The 16,334-nt window shown below is 38.9% G+C and overlaps 1 protein-coding gene across 6 annotated transcripts in view; it reads right to left on the reverse strand.

The window, feature by feature from the left end:
* The window catches only part of INPP4B (inositol polyphosphate-4-phosphatase type II B), a 318,553-nt gene that overhangs the window by 90,774 nt on the left and 211,445 nt on the right, over positions 1–16,334 (reverse strand). For all 6 annotated transcript variants that reach the window (XM_033513502.1, XM_033513501.1, XM_033513500.1 and 3 more), the window contains 2 exons: positions 8,488–8,618; positions 1,228–1,332 (listed from right to left, as the gene is read on the reverse strand). In XM_033513502.1, coding sequence (XP_033369393.1) covers positions 1,228–1,332; positions 8,488–8,618 — 236 coding nt within the window. The remainder of the gene's footprint in view (positions 1–1,227; positions 1,333–8,487; positions 8,619–16,334) is intronic.

Consider the following 16,334-nt stretch of genomic DNA (forward strand, 5'->3'; position numbering starts at 1 on the left):
CACTATAAATACCTATCTTGTTGAACTGTTTGGAGGTACAGTTTTTTAGTAAAAAAATAACAAAATATTAAACCAACCAGTATCTCACAGATTGGAAGTCTCTGTTTTCCAGCCTGGAAGTAGATGAACATCATCCTCACACAGTATAAAACAGGAGTTTTACCACTGTTAGTACTTACTGCTTTACAGTCATAGGTGCAGAGTGTATTAATAAGGCAAAAACCTTACAGAATGTAATTTCTGTGTTTGTAGTGACAGCAAATTTAACAATCTCAATATATCAACAAATTATTCACTGTGCCATGATTTGGTCATATATATGTATCAGTATAATCTTCAATCTGTAAAGAAAGCTGCTACAATCATATGCAAGCAGAAACAACAGGATTCTGTGTTAAAAAGAACCACAGATGATCTTACAGAAAGTTATCCCCCTTTCCAGAAGATGTTGGAAGTTTGCAGTATTTTCAGTATAATCAGTGAGGCATTTTCACTTAACACTGAATGAATGCTTAATTGGGGTAGGTAGGCATGACAGGGTAGCACTGCATAAGCTGATTTAGAACCAAGCAGTCCTGGGCTTACTACAACTTCCTAAGAAATAGGATATATTAAGTTTAGAAGTAATACTCTCCTTTATGGAGCCATGTACCTCCCATCACCTGGGCTAGTGAGCTCATCCCAGCAATCTCTGTGAGGAAAAGTACTGTATTGTGCACTGTCACTATCTCTGGTGGCAAACTGGCAGTCGGGGGAAGAAAAGTTGCCTTAAAACTATAGTGTTAAGTCTGGCTTTTACAGCATTATGGATCAAAATGAAAAATTAAGTGAGTGCCCAAGCAGGACGTGAATCTTTCTGAGCACTGTGCAGTGTGTCACTATGAATCACACAGTATTAGTTCTGCACTACTACAACAGAATATTTTTAACCATGCATAGGTTACCAATACATTTCAGTGAGCATATATTCTGCATTCTGCATGTTATTTGCTTGAAGTGTCATGGGAACAAAATGAGCACATCCCTAGAATCTATTTTTAGAAAGGAACTTCGAAGAAATTTAGTTAACCACATTTTAGTTCTCCAAGATCTGCAGTAAATGTCCACAACTTGTGGCATCAGAAGATGAGGCAGAGAAATTCCTTGCACAGCTTTAACTTTGGACCTGATTTCTAAATTTCAGTGTATTTCAAAGCATACTTTGTCATATTTGGGGAATTTCTTTACCTTTCAATCGAGGACTATGCACATGCATTCTTTGCAGATGAAGATTTATTGGGATGAATTCTAGTGTTTTTTCTCCTTTGCTACAGCTTGACTTAAATGAAGAACCTGAAAAACAAAAGTTTAAAGAATCATTGTCTTAAGCATCCAGATGTTTCTGTATTCCCTTTAAAGTGAAATACTTGTATGTCAGGAGTCATTTCTAATTTACTTTTAAGATGTAATTGTATGTTACAAGACTAAAGGTTCACTAAATGAGTCTCAGTATGTATCCATACTGGAAGCAACAAACCAGCTTTTAATTCACAGAATTATCTAATTTTTATTCTAGGAGTGTTGGGGATTAGGTGTCCTCCTTTTGTTCCATCTCACCTATGGAATTTTTACCCATTAGTTACAGGGAAACCTGATTTCTGGCATTTATTGGATGCTTGAGAAACAGAAAAAGTTTGGCTGGGTCCAGGGGGAAAGGGGGGCAGGAAGAAAGGGAGGGCAGGGGCAGCTGGGGGCTGGCTGGTTTCTTCAGCTTCAGAGCAGAACACTCAAAGGGAGCTGTGGTTGCTTGAGGAGAGGAATTCACCATCATCCTGACAGAGCTTCTTCTTCCTCTTCTTCCTCTTCCTCCTCTTCTTTTTTTTCTTTCTTTATGGGCCTCGCATCCCCTGTTCTGCCAGGACGTGTGGCACTGCCAGCCACTGCCGTGGAGCTGCTGATACACCTCAGCCACCAGCCCAGGATCTCAGCTCATCCCTGCTGTTCCAGCCGACTGTTCCTCAGAGCCCTGCAGGAGCACCAGGACTGCCCACCCGCAGGGTTTGTGAAACAAAGCCTTGGCCAAGAAAGCTGTCATGGGGTCCCTGGTTCTGTTTTGTTGTTAATGCTGTAGTTACTGTTGTTTGTGTGCCTTGTTATAAATACTAGTAAAGAACTCTTATTCCTGTCCCCAGATCTCTGCCTGAGAGCCTCTTGATTTCAAAATTATAGTAATTTGGAGGGAGGAGGTCTACATTTTCATTCCAAGGGAGGCTTCTGCCCAACCTAGCAGATACCTGTCTTGCAAACCAAGACAAGGAGATAGATACTTTTCCCTGTCTGAAATCAGTCTGCAGTCTGCTGGAGACAATGTAGCAGTTAATGTGCATTTCCATTTATTCTGTGCTAAAACCACAAGGGTACAGAGCTATGATGGCACTGAATTTTTCCAACATTTTTTTCTTCAAAGTATTATATTGAAAAGGCTATGCATTCTTCCTAGAAAGCTCAAATAAAGAAACAAGCTATCTTAAGGAAAGCTATATATTAGTTCACAGGAGGCATGATGCCGTGGAAAAACAAAAAACCATGAATATGGCTGCATATTCCAAAAGTAGGAGATTATGAGTAGTTTTATGATGGTGTAAAGGAATATAATTAATGTCTGATAGTATGAAAATATAATTTACCTGAAGATATTTGATACAGAATCTGTATCAAGGGTATATCTGTATATCTATATCAAGGGTGTATAAAAGAGTGCAGATTAGAAAGAGTAGTGGAATTGTCTTCTAACTCAGGCAGCCCAATATTTACCTAGCCCACTTTTTCAACACCCTGTCATTTTGCCAACTATTAATTATCAGAACTAAAATTCCTCTCATTCAGATAGAATTTTAAAATAAATTTTGTCAAGGTTCACCCTTTTCTTGAAACAAACACACAAAAAGGTAAAGGAAAATTTTTAAATTATTTGCTTGCTCAATCAAGACTTGCTAGTGCTTATCTCTTGAAATGGTCATAGTTTCCAGGAGGACTAAGCACTGAGCCTCCCAACGCAAACCACTCTGCCAGAGGGCACCAATGATGCTCCAGCCCAGCCAAGCCTGGTTAAGCTGCTTCCTAAGTTTATTAACTTAAAATAATAATTTAACAAAGATAAAAAGCAAAGCTAGGAAAAAAACCAATTTACAGGAGTCAAAACTTCAGATTAGACAGGAAACCCGAGGATGCAGATTGAAATCAGGAGCTGTTGATGATGCTGTGTGAAACCTGTATCTGAAAAACCCAAGAAATTAGGGGTGTAGTGAAGGCAACTCAAACTATCAGAAAAGAAATGAGAATAGTGCAGGGAAGGAGGCTGTAAGTAATTTGGAAAGAAACAGAAAGGGGGCAGATTATTCCTGAGAATTCAGCTGAGACCAAGGTCAAAGCTTAAGGAATGATAACTGGACTTGAGACAAGGAAACACTGGCTGAACAGACTAAAACGACAAGTGAAAGAAGAGTAAGAGGAAGAAGAGCCTACTCTCAGGAGTACACTTTTGCCCTGAGCAGGAGCACAAGACCTGCAGAATTGGTGAGTTTTGGTTTTCCTGTTTTTCAGGGAAGACATGTGAAACAAGTAACCCTTTCCATCCAGTGCCAGAAAATTACTGGATAAGGACCACCCAGCTGCTATCAGTTACTAGATTTGCTCAGGTATGAGATCTATGCAGTGGAATTAACATCTCAATCTGCATTTACCAATAGAATCCATACCATAAAACTAACTTCAGGTATAGTCTGTTTTTAAGTAACTTGTTAAGTTTTATTTAAGAACTAAAAAAAAAATTACATTCCCTCAATAAAAACAGTTCTTGTTATTATTGTTGCAAGATCAAACTCTTCAAAGTTAGGAAATACCAGAATATATGTCACAGTACAGTTGGTCTGTACATGGACAGGATAAATCTGGTCATAACATAAACCAAATATGGTTAGCCTGGCTCATTCTAGAAAAGCAGAACAAGTCCCTGGGTAAGCAATGATAGGATAGATTTGAACTCAGAGACTTCAGCCAACCCTGTTTAACTCTAGATTCAGACACATCAGTGGCCAGAGATCTGGGGCAGTGTAGAGATCTCAACCAATTGGCTATCCAAGCCCAGGGAATTCAAATCCCCTATAAAAGGGGCAGCTATAATAAACTCAAGGCTATTTGTTGAGGACCCTTGGTGAGTTAATGTTGTTTCTGTCTCCAGCCAATGACTCATGAAATAAATATAGATGCAACTTTCATCTGACATCCACCTGAAGAACTGAGAAATGGGCTTCAATAATATATCATGTATCAGCCTTTATCAGGTCACTGAATGTTCAGTGTCTTGGCCACTCATTTTAGAAGCAGTGATTCAATATCTTGTTTCCAACTTTTATTTCAGTATTTATTCAGGATTTAAACATGTTGCTCAAACCTTCCTCAAAGTCAAGGTTATTAATTTCCTCAAACCTGTCTACTATATACATATTAGCAGCCTCTAAGGGCTTTACAAATTTTTTAAAATAATTTTAACTGGCTGAGTTATAATTCCACCCATCCTAATGTCAGAGAATAAACATTCAAGAAACAATGCATCAGTATAAGATATTGAAGAACTTGTCCTGCAGAACACTCATTATAATGCAACATCACATTCCATTTTGGAAGCACAGCACCCACTGGGCTAAATTGCATACGTAAGTACCAAGCAGTTCTGCAAAAATAATTGTGTTTAGTGTCAGGCTTCCAAAAAAGAACAACACACTAATCACTTCTCAAGTCTGACTTGCCTACATAGGAACTTTGTGACAGAGACAGGGATAATGTCCAGTTTTTGTGAACAATATTCAATTGCCTTAGCCTTCACTGTCTTTTTAGCTCCTTCTAGGGCTGGATGAATAACAGATTTTTCAGTTTGATGACTGAGACAGAAAAAAAAGAAAATTGGGGGCTAGGGAAAATCATCTGGGGATAATTTCAGGTCAAACTAAAAGAAACAAATAATTTTCAAAGTTCCACTCGCTCCCAATACCACCAAATCTGTCTTAGATTCACCTGAAAATACTGAGCTTTTTGTTACCTTACCCTTACATCTTCCTGATACGTTTCCTTACAATAGGAATGCTTTACACATTACTGAGGATAAAAGTGTTTTCCAAAACAACTCAAATTTGAAATAGTATTAACTTTCTTAAACCTCCATTTTCAATTAATATGCTGCTAAACCAAAATTGCTGTCTAACACTAATATGGTCTTCTGATACTTCCACAGCAATCTCTTGATTTCAAAAAGTAATGAAGTGTTCTCCTAACAGCCTTCTTCACTATATTCCACAAACAGTTTGGTTGAGTTGAAGTGGGTGTCACTCAGATAGCCTGACATGAGATTGTGTTGAGGAAGCATGAGAATATTTTGGAGAAATTTTATTTGCAGGTGCAATCTGCCCTTCTGAATACTTCAACCTAAACTCAGGTTTTGAGCATATTGAGAATATTCCAAGATGAAGAAAGATACCTGTGCTGGCTAAATTGAAAAGCAAAATGTTTTTTGGCATGCCTTGAAATATGTTGACCTGAAAGGCTGAATTAAAATTGTGGTTCCACCCCTAATCTTAGCAATTTCTACTTCATAAGTACTTGAATTTCAAATATCTACAATGTGCTCCCAATGTAACTATTTGTGCAACTACAGTATTAAGTCAAATATATGTCTGGCTTGCTGTTCTTATCAAAGACTATAATCTTGCTTTTTGAAGTTATAAAGTGTACTTGTTTATAGAGAAGAAATGAACAAATTTACATTTAGTCATTACTTCTCATTTTTGCTACAATTATTAGATTGCTTTGTTTTCTGATAAATGTTACTTCTCTTTTATATGCGCTACTTCAGTCCTCCTGGATAATCTGAGTTTCCCAGGTCCACTTTATTTCTCTCAAGAGAAATACAGGTCTTGCAGGGTTTATGTTTAATAGATTATATTGTCTATTTTTTTTAATCTCAAAACATCCTTTTAATATTTTCCTGCAAGTTATAATTATTACATTGGTTCCTTCATTATCTGTACTTACTGGCTTGCTTATGACACTGTATGGAGTGTGTTCAAGAAGTAATTAGCCAAAGATTGAAAATACATATATATAATTTAAAACAGAATCACAGGAATTGTCATACTGGGTAAGACAGTAGTCTGCCAAAATTGGAACTGGAATATTCTGATGATGGAAAACAATCATAAATACAAGAAATTACACTTTTGCAAACAAAATGGAAATTATTATACAAAATTTAGTGCAACACATGAGCTTTTTTTCCCCCAACACATATTTAAACAGTTGACCAACTGCTCCCAAAAAGCTCACTTTCAGTTAGAGACTGGTTTTTCTTCATACACTAAAATAGGATTACTCTTTTTCTGTGACAAAGAACACTATCACAGAGAAATCTGGTATGAGAAATACCATGCTCAGTCCTACATTAGAAGATAATAGGTAAAGGAGGTAAGTTTTAATGGCTATTTTGGGAGGCAAAGATGTGTCTCACCTAATAAGTACAACAGATTCATTATATTGAAAGTAAATGCATTCAATTATCTATAAGAAGAAAATAATTATGTTAGTTGTATAATGAACCTGATTGTTCCATTTCTCAGTACACAAAGAAGTTTTGGTTGGAATATGTAGAAAGCTAGAAGTAATGAGGAAAATACTACAAATACTTCATAAATATTTCCTGTTTTTTTCACAAGATGCTATCATCACTTCTACCTGTTTTCACAAATATTCATAACCCTAATATATCTTTCTCTCAGAAATATTCTATTGTTTATCTCTGGCATACACTTCTATGCCTACATATGCAAAATTGTGGGAACAAGGCCAAAGTGGGAACATCTAAAGGTGAAAGTATAGAGTAAAACAGCATTTGCAAGCAATAATGGCAACATGATCATTGAAAACACATCTCTGAGATGGTGATTGGGAGGACTGGTATTAGAAATCTGACACCAGCAAGAAAGCAGCAACAATGACAAAGCCTTTGTTGTAATATAGAGCAGACCTGCCCATTTCCTTATGGAATGCCTTATAAACTGGGCAGGGAGAGGCAAAAAGGCCTGCTGTAAACAGAAAACTTTGATCAAAATACAGTGTGATTCAGGAAATTATTAGTAGTCTTGTAAAACAGAAAAGACTTATGTAAGTTCCTTGAATGATTTGTGAACAAAACAAAAAAAAATAAAAAGAAATAATTTTCTCTGCTGACTTTTCATTATCATTTTGTGAATAAGAAATTCTACAGGAGGAAGAGATCAGCTGTCTTTTCTACACATTTATCACTGATGCTATCTTATTCCACTGGCATGTGGACACTACAGCACAATATAGACCCTGACCACAGGATTCTGTTGGATACTGAGGGAACAAGCTCTCAGTGCACATCAGAATCCAAGATCACCGTTTCCACATGAAAAAGAGTGAGGCAGCACTTACTGCTCTTTCTAGACTAAGGATATATTTGCACTGCCCACCCCATATAAATTCTCTGCTTTCCTAGCACAATGTGGGCAAAAACAACTACTACACTGAGGACACACATGGAAATCTTATGAGGTTTAACAAGACCAAGTGCAAGGTGCTGCATCTGCGTTGGGGCAACATCTGATATCAACATAGGCTTGGGATCAACAGGTTGAGAACAGCCCTTCCCAGAAGGACTTGGGGTTGTTGGTGGTTGAGAGGCTGGACATGACCCAGCCATGTGCACTCAGCCCAGAAAGCCAAACATGTCCTGGGCTGCATCCAAAGCACTGTGGGCAACAGGGGAGGGAGGGGATTCTGCCCCTCTGCTCTGGTGAGAGCCCACCTGCAGTGCTGTACCCAGCTCTGAGGTCCCAGCACAGGAGGGACAAGGGCCTGTTGGCGTGAGTCCAGAGGAGGTCACAGAGATGCTTACGGGGATAGAGCACCTCTCCTATGAGGAAAGGATGAGAGAATTGGTATAGTTCAACCTGGAAAAGAGATTTCAGGCTGATCTAATTGCAACATTTCAGTACATGGAGTAAGCTTACAAGAAAGCTGGAGAGGGACTATTTACAAAGTCATGTAATGACAGGACAAGGGGGAATGGATTCAAAGTGAAAGTGGGGAGGTTTGGATTAGATATTAGGAAGAAATTCTTTAATGTGACAGGGGTGATGCACTGGAACAGGTTGCCTAGAGTAGCTGTGGATGCCCCTTTGCTGGAAGCATTCAAGACCAGGCTAAATGGGAGTTTGAGCAACTTGGTCTAGAGGAAGACCTGTGGAAGGTGGGTTGGAACTTGATAATCTTAAAGATCCCTTCCAATCCAAACCATCCTATGATTCTAATTCTAAAACACATTTTAATGTGTTTTATTTCTGCTGAATATGCCACTATTTCATAGCTAACAATCTACCAAATTCGTAAATGTTCCAGAAAGGAGGCTGCTTGAAAAAAAACACAGATTCCTACCTGTATGCTTCCCAAGCTCTGCAAGAGTGTCTTGGTACACACTCAACATCTGATCACAGTGAGCAATTACACTTTTGCGCATGTTGTCCCAGTGAGGAGCAAGTTCTCCCAGGTCTTTAAGTTCCTGATTCCTGTACCAAAAGGCAAAAAGAGAAGGCAGTAATTAATTCATTAATCCTTTACGATTCATCCAAATTAATCTAAAACAAGTTTGTTACAAAACACCAGGAAGATTTCCTAATTGAAATAAAATGCTTTCAGAATGCTTGTAAGATTTGCTTTTTATCTCTGTTTTACAAGTACAAAATAAAGAATGTCAGTAGATAATGCAATAATTTTTGTGTTCAAAACTCATCTGGTATAAATGCCTTCAGTACTGAAGTAACCTTCAAACAGAAATACCATTTCTTTCATGGAGGAAGGAAGGTTTCCAGGCTCCAGATAGTTGTGCTCAGAACAAGTAACTTTTTATGAAGAAATATTAAACACCATTGGAAAGAATACAAAGTTTGCTCTTCCCCCAAAACTTTCAGTATAGTTGTTTTGATACACTACGCTTTGGATACTGTTATATATGCTTCATAAACATATTTCTAGCAGTGTTTCTACAAGTCAGTTTAACCAACACACCAGCCCTCACCACATTTCTTCAGCACTCAAAACAAAATATACACACACAAAAACCCCCAACACCAGTCCCTTAAAATGTCATGTCTACCTTACAGCATTCATCAGGTCAAAACAGCAGTGTTATGGTAACCAAACATGTCACTGGAAATCTAAAAGGAAATCCTTTAGTAAATTATCAGTTTTCCTGTACACTCTTGAGAGCTGACCTGAGTGAAACAGAGATTATTTGAATTTCCTGAACAAACAGGCTTAGTACCCTGTGCTTTCTGTTTGTTTTTCCCTCTTGCAAAGAAAGTTTCTCCTGTATTTATCCCAAAGCCAAATTGTGGGACCTGCTTTTAAGGAAAAGTTGGGTTTTTTTCAGTTTTCCTTGAAAACTGAAACAACCAGTTTTCCTCATTTTCCTTGGAGCATCAAGAGTGTTTCACTGCAATTCTTAGAAATATCCAAAAAGGATTCCAGAGGACAACTCTTCCATACAGAAAAATTATGGAGGAAAAAGGAAAAATGGGGGAGAAAGGGTAGAAAGAGGGAGTAAAAGACCAGTAAGCCTGCAGCACAGGAACACAGAGTTCACTATGTGAGCAGCAGATCTGACCATAAGTCAAAAAGTCTCAAAATTATTTCTTAAACAGAATAGCTACACATTGGTACAGGGATGTTTTCCCCATCATTATTAGCTTTGAATTAGTGTGAAGTGTTAGAATAAGCTCCATAAGCATAACTCTGCTCCTGGTGTAGATGACAATCAAAACCAAACCAATTGCACTAGAAGAAAAGCATTTAACTTACACTTGTCCTTGAAAATATCAACATGGAAACAAAGATTACAACAACTTCTTGAAAGTTTATGTTAATGACATGATTACTTTTTGCCATTTAATTGCTCCTGAAGCTGAACCAACTCATCTTTCCTCCATCAATACAAACTAGCAATGTTGTAGCATAAGAATAATCTGCCATGAAATGAAAAATCCAGCATTCTCAATGACCATCTTCCTTGCCATTTTTTAGCACCTTAACATGAGGTGTCCCTTTAAATTAAAATCTGAGGGCTTTCTTCCCAGAGAAGTGTGCAAAATTTGTCAGAGTATGCAATTTTGTTTATGTATAGTGATAATATTTTGGTCCTTAATATTTATGGTGTCTGATTTAATAGTTTTAGCAACAATATTTGGACCTGGCTGGCTTACAAAATTTTACTACTCCTTCTGTATAGGAATACAGTATTCTATCCAAGAGCTATATCCCTGCCTCTATCTAAGCTCATGTCTGGGGTGGTTGGTCTCAAGCTGAAGTTCAACAACAGCAGGAATAGAAATCTTTTACCTCAGATTAAAACATCCAGCCAAACCCAAAACTTGTTTAACCAGCTGCCTATGAGTTAACTCCACTGACACCAACAGAAATGTGGAGTGGAAACACACATCCCTCAATATTAATTTTAACAGGTTTTCAAGAAATATCTAATTGTGCCCCCATTACTAGTGACAAGGTTGGTATTTTTTTCTTCTCAGAAACATGTACAAATTACTGAAGTAAAAATTCAGCCTTCAGTATGTCATAAATAAAGACACATCAACAATGCTTAAAGTAAGAGTACAGTGCTAGAGCAATCTAGAGCATATGCAGCATGGAGACTTTAAAGAGTACATTTTCTGTACTTATTTTCATTTTAAAATAAAGCAAAATCAAAACCATCAGAAAACAGGATTATATGACAGACACTTCCTCAGAAAATAGCCTCTAAAGTTGCACACTTTATATCTTTATTATTTTTTTCTAATGAAATTATAGAATCAGAATAGATGATTTAAATAGTATTCATATATTGTGGGTTTTTTGCAGTTTGTTACTGCTGTTGTTGGCTCAATACAATTCTGAGTTATGGATGAGAAAAGAGTTGTCTTTTCTAAATCTAAACTTCAACAATACTCCATAGTACCAAGCATTATTATTGCATGAAAGGCCTTTTCTAAAAGTAAATAGAGTGGAAAAAACATAATATTTTCACCTCTGAAAGTTTATAGTTCACACTAATACTCAAATTTTAGAAATTTTTAATCTATTTTAATAATATTTTAATACTTTTATGATAACTTATTTCTTTCAAAAACTTTAAAAACACACTTCAACCAATAATTGTGTCAAACAACAATTGTGATACAAAAAATTGATCTTTATAATTGATACTGGTTCTAGATAGGGAAAATCAATTACTGATCTAACTTTTCAATGCATCCATGGAATTTTGAATAGCTTGCCAACTGAACAGGAAGCATAGAGCAAACTGTGTTGCTAAAATAGAGCTATTTATTGTCTTATTCCCCCACTCTAAATTGTCTTTCCAAGTCTTTTCCAGATAATTGCTCTCATCAGTGTGTGTGATGGATTAGCATTTAAGAAACAAAGAGAAACACCTAAGGAAGTTAAGGCTGCTGGAGACTGCTGGGAGTTTTTTCTCCTGACCAATAACTGGTCATTTCTGAGAACTGACAGTAGTTTTGACCATTAAAAAGTGAGATCAACCTGTGGACACCACCTTAAGACCTAAGCCCGGGAATTTCTTGCTCTCTTTGGTTTCTGGCTTTTGAGGTAACAGAGCTTCAGTTCAGCTTCCTCCTCCTCCTCAGGCTGGACAAGGTTGTGGGGGGAGAGGGGCTGGCCGGAGTTCTGCAGTTCCTGGGGAGAATGGAGGCTGTGAAGTGACAGGAGCCCCTTCCCAGAGGGGCTGAACCCCTCGCAGGGCTCACTGGGCCTTGTACAGCGGGGCTGCTGGGCCAAGCTGGTTCCTGGCTGGGCTGTAGTTTCTGCTGCTGCTGGGTTTCACCAGAGACTGCCGAGTAAGGAGAGAGAAAGCCATTGACTTGCGGCATGCTGAGACAGTGACCACACTCTCCAGAGCAGCCATGGAAAATCTTCCATCGCAGACAGCTCCAGCCACTGCTCCAGCAGAGATCACAGAACCATCTACAAGGCCTGGGCAAGATTTTAACCCTTTCAGTACCCAGATGAGACTTGCAGATAAATACTTTTTTCCCAGAGAGAGGGGAAAAGAGAGTGATCAACATGTAAAGAGACAACAGAAACTATCAAAGACAGTGAAGAAAGGAATTAAGCTTCAGAGGGGGGGGAGAGAAATAAGGAGATGCTTTAATAAGCTGAGAAATTCTTTTGCTAAAACTATGGAGATGGACAATAGTGTTCTGAAAAAACTCCTTTAATTCATGGAAGAGTATTTTGGGGGGGAATGGAGTATTTCAAAGTGTGGATCTAAGCAAGTGGTGAAGTAGTTGTGATCCTATGAGATGCTGGAACTGAAAAAGAGAAGTGATAGCTGTTGACGATTTGTGGCCCTTAAGAGACGAAGAGAAAACTTCTGTTTCCAGAGAGGCTCACAGAGACAGATGAAGAGAACTTTTGCCTTTGAATAGCTCATCCTTAAAATGACATCACTTGAATCACGGCCCATGAACACACCTCAGAGTAGCGTGAAATGGGAGGAAAGGACTGATGGCAGAGTTTTCCAGGCAGCTGGAATCAAAGAAATAGAAAGCCATGAGAAAATGGTTTTCTTGTGATAAACTCCATAGATTGACAGAAGAAAATTTCTTTTTCTTTACAAAGACTAATGAAAAAACTATAGCAAAGTTGTGACTGTTTTAACCACCAGTTGTTTGGTTTTTTTTGTCTCTATGTTGTCATATGAACAAAGGGAAATGGTTGGGTAGTGGGGAAAAAATAGTTTCTGGAGGTTTTATTCTGGTTTCTTATTCTTGTCATTTTGTTAATAAACTTTCTTTATTTCTTTTAAGTGTTAAGCCTGTTTTGCTCTTCTTCTAATCCATATCTCACAGCAAAAAATGAGTAAGTTTTCTAGTGAGTTTTTAGCTGATGCTTTAAAACCACGACAGCATGACAGATCTTGTGCTCTGCATCAACTTAAGCTCATCTTACAGAATGAAATCCCAGCTTTGTCTAGAGCTGTTTGTCCTCATCTTGTGTTTGTCTTTGTCTTGCCATTCAGCTCCTCAAACTGCCTCCAGTCTTTTCTGTCACTGCCCAATAGAAACTCCATCCAAGAACGTCTGAGCTTCCACTGTCTCCTGCCTTCATTAATCAGCTACATTTCTTGGTGGCCTTGGCATAATCTTCACCCATTTGTATCTGAACAGAATGCGGATGTAAACTGCGGCTGTCCCATTCCTCATTCTCCACCTTAAATATTATCTAATTAGCTGATTTTTAAGTCTGTTTTAGGTACATTCTGGTTCTCACATACGTTTTTTTCCTTTGGTAGCCTAATTATGTTCCAAGAAGTCCATTATCAAGAAATGGCTGAGAACCCAAGGCTCAGATGAATATTCTATCTTTGACTTACTAACTCATGCATTTTTATTTCTGAGAATACCTTAGGTACATGATTGTAGTAAACCACTAAAAGGACCTGAAAGAGGCACAATTAATTTCCTGTATGACTCATGTTGGTAATTTCTACTTAAACAGCTCCTGCTTTGTGCCATGCACTCTAATGACAACAGTAACAGAAAAAGATGTCCTTATCGCTTTAGATACAACAGCTAAGAAGCCAGAAGGAAACATATCCAGTGCTGTAGTGGTTTAGGTTCACCAATTTGAGTTTCCCGGCCAATGCACCAAATAATGGGGTGGGGTTAGAGCTGGCAAAAATTGCCAGTACACCTACTAGAATTATTTACTCATTTCCTGCTGTGAGATATGAATTAGGAGGAAACCAAAACAGGCTCAAAACTTAAAAGGTGTGAATAAAAAACTGTATTAACAGAATTTAAAGAATAAGAAGAATCAGAATAAAAAACTTCAGAACTCTTTTCCTCACACTGCCTGACTTCTTTTCCCAACTGACAACGTAGAGACAAAACCTGGGATATTAAATCAGCACCACCTCTACAATAGTTTTTCATCAGTTCTTGTAGGGAGAAGAGCTTTCCCTTGCTATGCCATAAAAACTTCTCCACAAGAAATAATTCTCTCATTGCTTTTCATTTCCATGAATAGCAGCTGCCCAGGAAAAGATGTGCAATCGTGAAGTTCCTCCCATTTTCACAGTCCTCCTACAGCTGCATTCATAGGCCACATCAACTTATGGAGTATTATTTTAAGGATAAGCTGTTCAAAAGCAAAGGTTCTCTTTGTTATTAATAAGTCAATCAAATTTTTTCAATAAGGATTTTATTGAAAAATTTACAGAATCAAAATTTCGGGACAGCCACAATTAGAGACAACGCCGAGCCTGGGGTTGACATTGGGTTAACTCTGAACCAGCCTCTATTGCACTGATTCCCCCAAGTTCACAAACTGTCTATTGGAGTGCTGAGTTTTATACAGTTTTTTCGGCCTGAGGCCACACAAGTCTCAGTTTTTTCCTCTGTGATGTGTTGTTACATATTCATATTTTGGCTGTTGAACTGCTGATGAGTTTTCTGGGAAGGAGATGAAGTCTGAGTGGATTTTTGGGCAGCAGTCTTTGAGATGTAGAATTTTGCTGAGTTTTTCCCAGAAGGGGATGAAGTCTGAGTGGTTTGTTTTTTTTTCTTTCGAGACTGACATTGAGATGCATGGTCAACCAAATCGGTATCACGTGCTGATCGCCGAATCACTAGTGGCTTGTCTTATCTGAATGGATTCATCTCTTTCCTGGCGCCCCCTGTGTCCTTTTGCAAAAAGTCCTGAGTTGTCATTGTGGCAATCCCGCAGTTGCTCATATTTTATGCATCATGCTTGAGTTATCTTTATGCACTATACACGCGAATTATATAAAAAATACATATATTTATCTATCTATCTATAACTTTATCTATCTCTGCTATCATCTTCATCTCTGGGAACAGAAATCTTCTCTCCCTGGGGGCAAAGGGTCTACATCACTCTAATCTCCCTCTCTGCTCAAGCTTCTCATGGGATCACAGCTCCTTCAACATTTGCTTTGCTTAATCATGGTTGCCTCTGCTTACATCTACAGATTGAACACTCCATCCCCTCATACTTCCTCATGAATTAAAGGGGTTTTTTTAGTGTATCGTAGTCCATCTCCATGGCCTTACCAAAAGAACATCCAGGCCCAATACTAGGGCATCTCTTCATTCTCCTTCCATTTGGAACTTGACGACTCCTTTACCAACCTTGGTGTCTTCAGGTTGTCTTCTACATGTCATTACTCTATCCTTTTTTTTCCCTTGAGAGAGGATCAAGGTCTGCAGGTCTCATCTGTGCAGTGAAAGGGTTAATATCTCGTCCAGACCGGCAGATGGGTCTTGGGCCGTAACTGAAGCAGTCACGGTGATGGATTTCAGGCCGTGCTGGGCCCCTCCCTCTGCCCGGCAGCCGCTGAGGCGGGGCCGAGGTGAAGGGGCCTGGCCTGGGCGGGAGCCGCTCCCGGAGTCCAGCAGTCAGACTCCGGCTTAGTGCAGGCCAACAGCAGAGGCAGGGCTTGGTGTCAGCAAGATAATAGCAGCTGTGGCCTGGCCCAGCTTTGGCCAGGGCCCCACCACCTCCCGTCCTCCGTCCGGCCACCGTTGAGGTCCAGCCTGGCCCTGCCAGGCCACACGGGCCACAGGGAAGCCGGCCACACCGGGGAGCCCAGTTACCTTACAGGGCCGCCAGCAACAGAGAGATTTCCTGAGCTTGAGTGTTTTTAAGATGTAGAATTTGCAGAGGTGGACCCAGCTTCTAAATGGTTTAATAGGTTCTCAATTCTCAGAGCTAGCCAGCTATTGTTATTTTTCCAGGCACAGAGGAAGATCTTCAGAGCTTCTCTCAGGAAAATCATTTCTGTGGGTGGTTTCTTTCCTTCTTACTAAATATCAACTAACGTGAAACCAGTGTAAGTGCTAAAATACCCCTTGATTTCAGTAAGGAGTACTTTGAAAGAGTGATATGCATAATCTTAATACTGAAATCATGTTTCTAATGAACTTGTTTCTGCAAAGCCACCACCAACAGTCCAGACAGTATTGAGGACTGCACAGTGAAAATCTGTGGTCAGTGACAAGAAAACAAAATATCAGCAAGATATTAAGAGCAAGAGGAGTGAAAAGGGGGCAGTCCCTCAAAGAACTTGCTCGAGTGTGATTACTCTGTCTCAGAAAAGGAAATAGCAGAAATAGCCACTTGCATCATTAAGGGCACAGCACAAAACCTGACGGATTGAAAGATGAAATTAAAAAGGTCAGTGCAAT

Source organism: Parus major, chromosome 4 (genome assembly GCF_001522545.3).
Source record: "Parus major isolate Abel chromosome 4, Parus_major1.1, whole genome shotgun sequence".
In the NCBI taxonomy this organism is placed as follows: Eukaryota; Metazoa; Chordata; class Aves; order Passeriformes; family Paridae; genus Parus; species Parus major.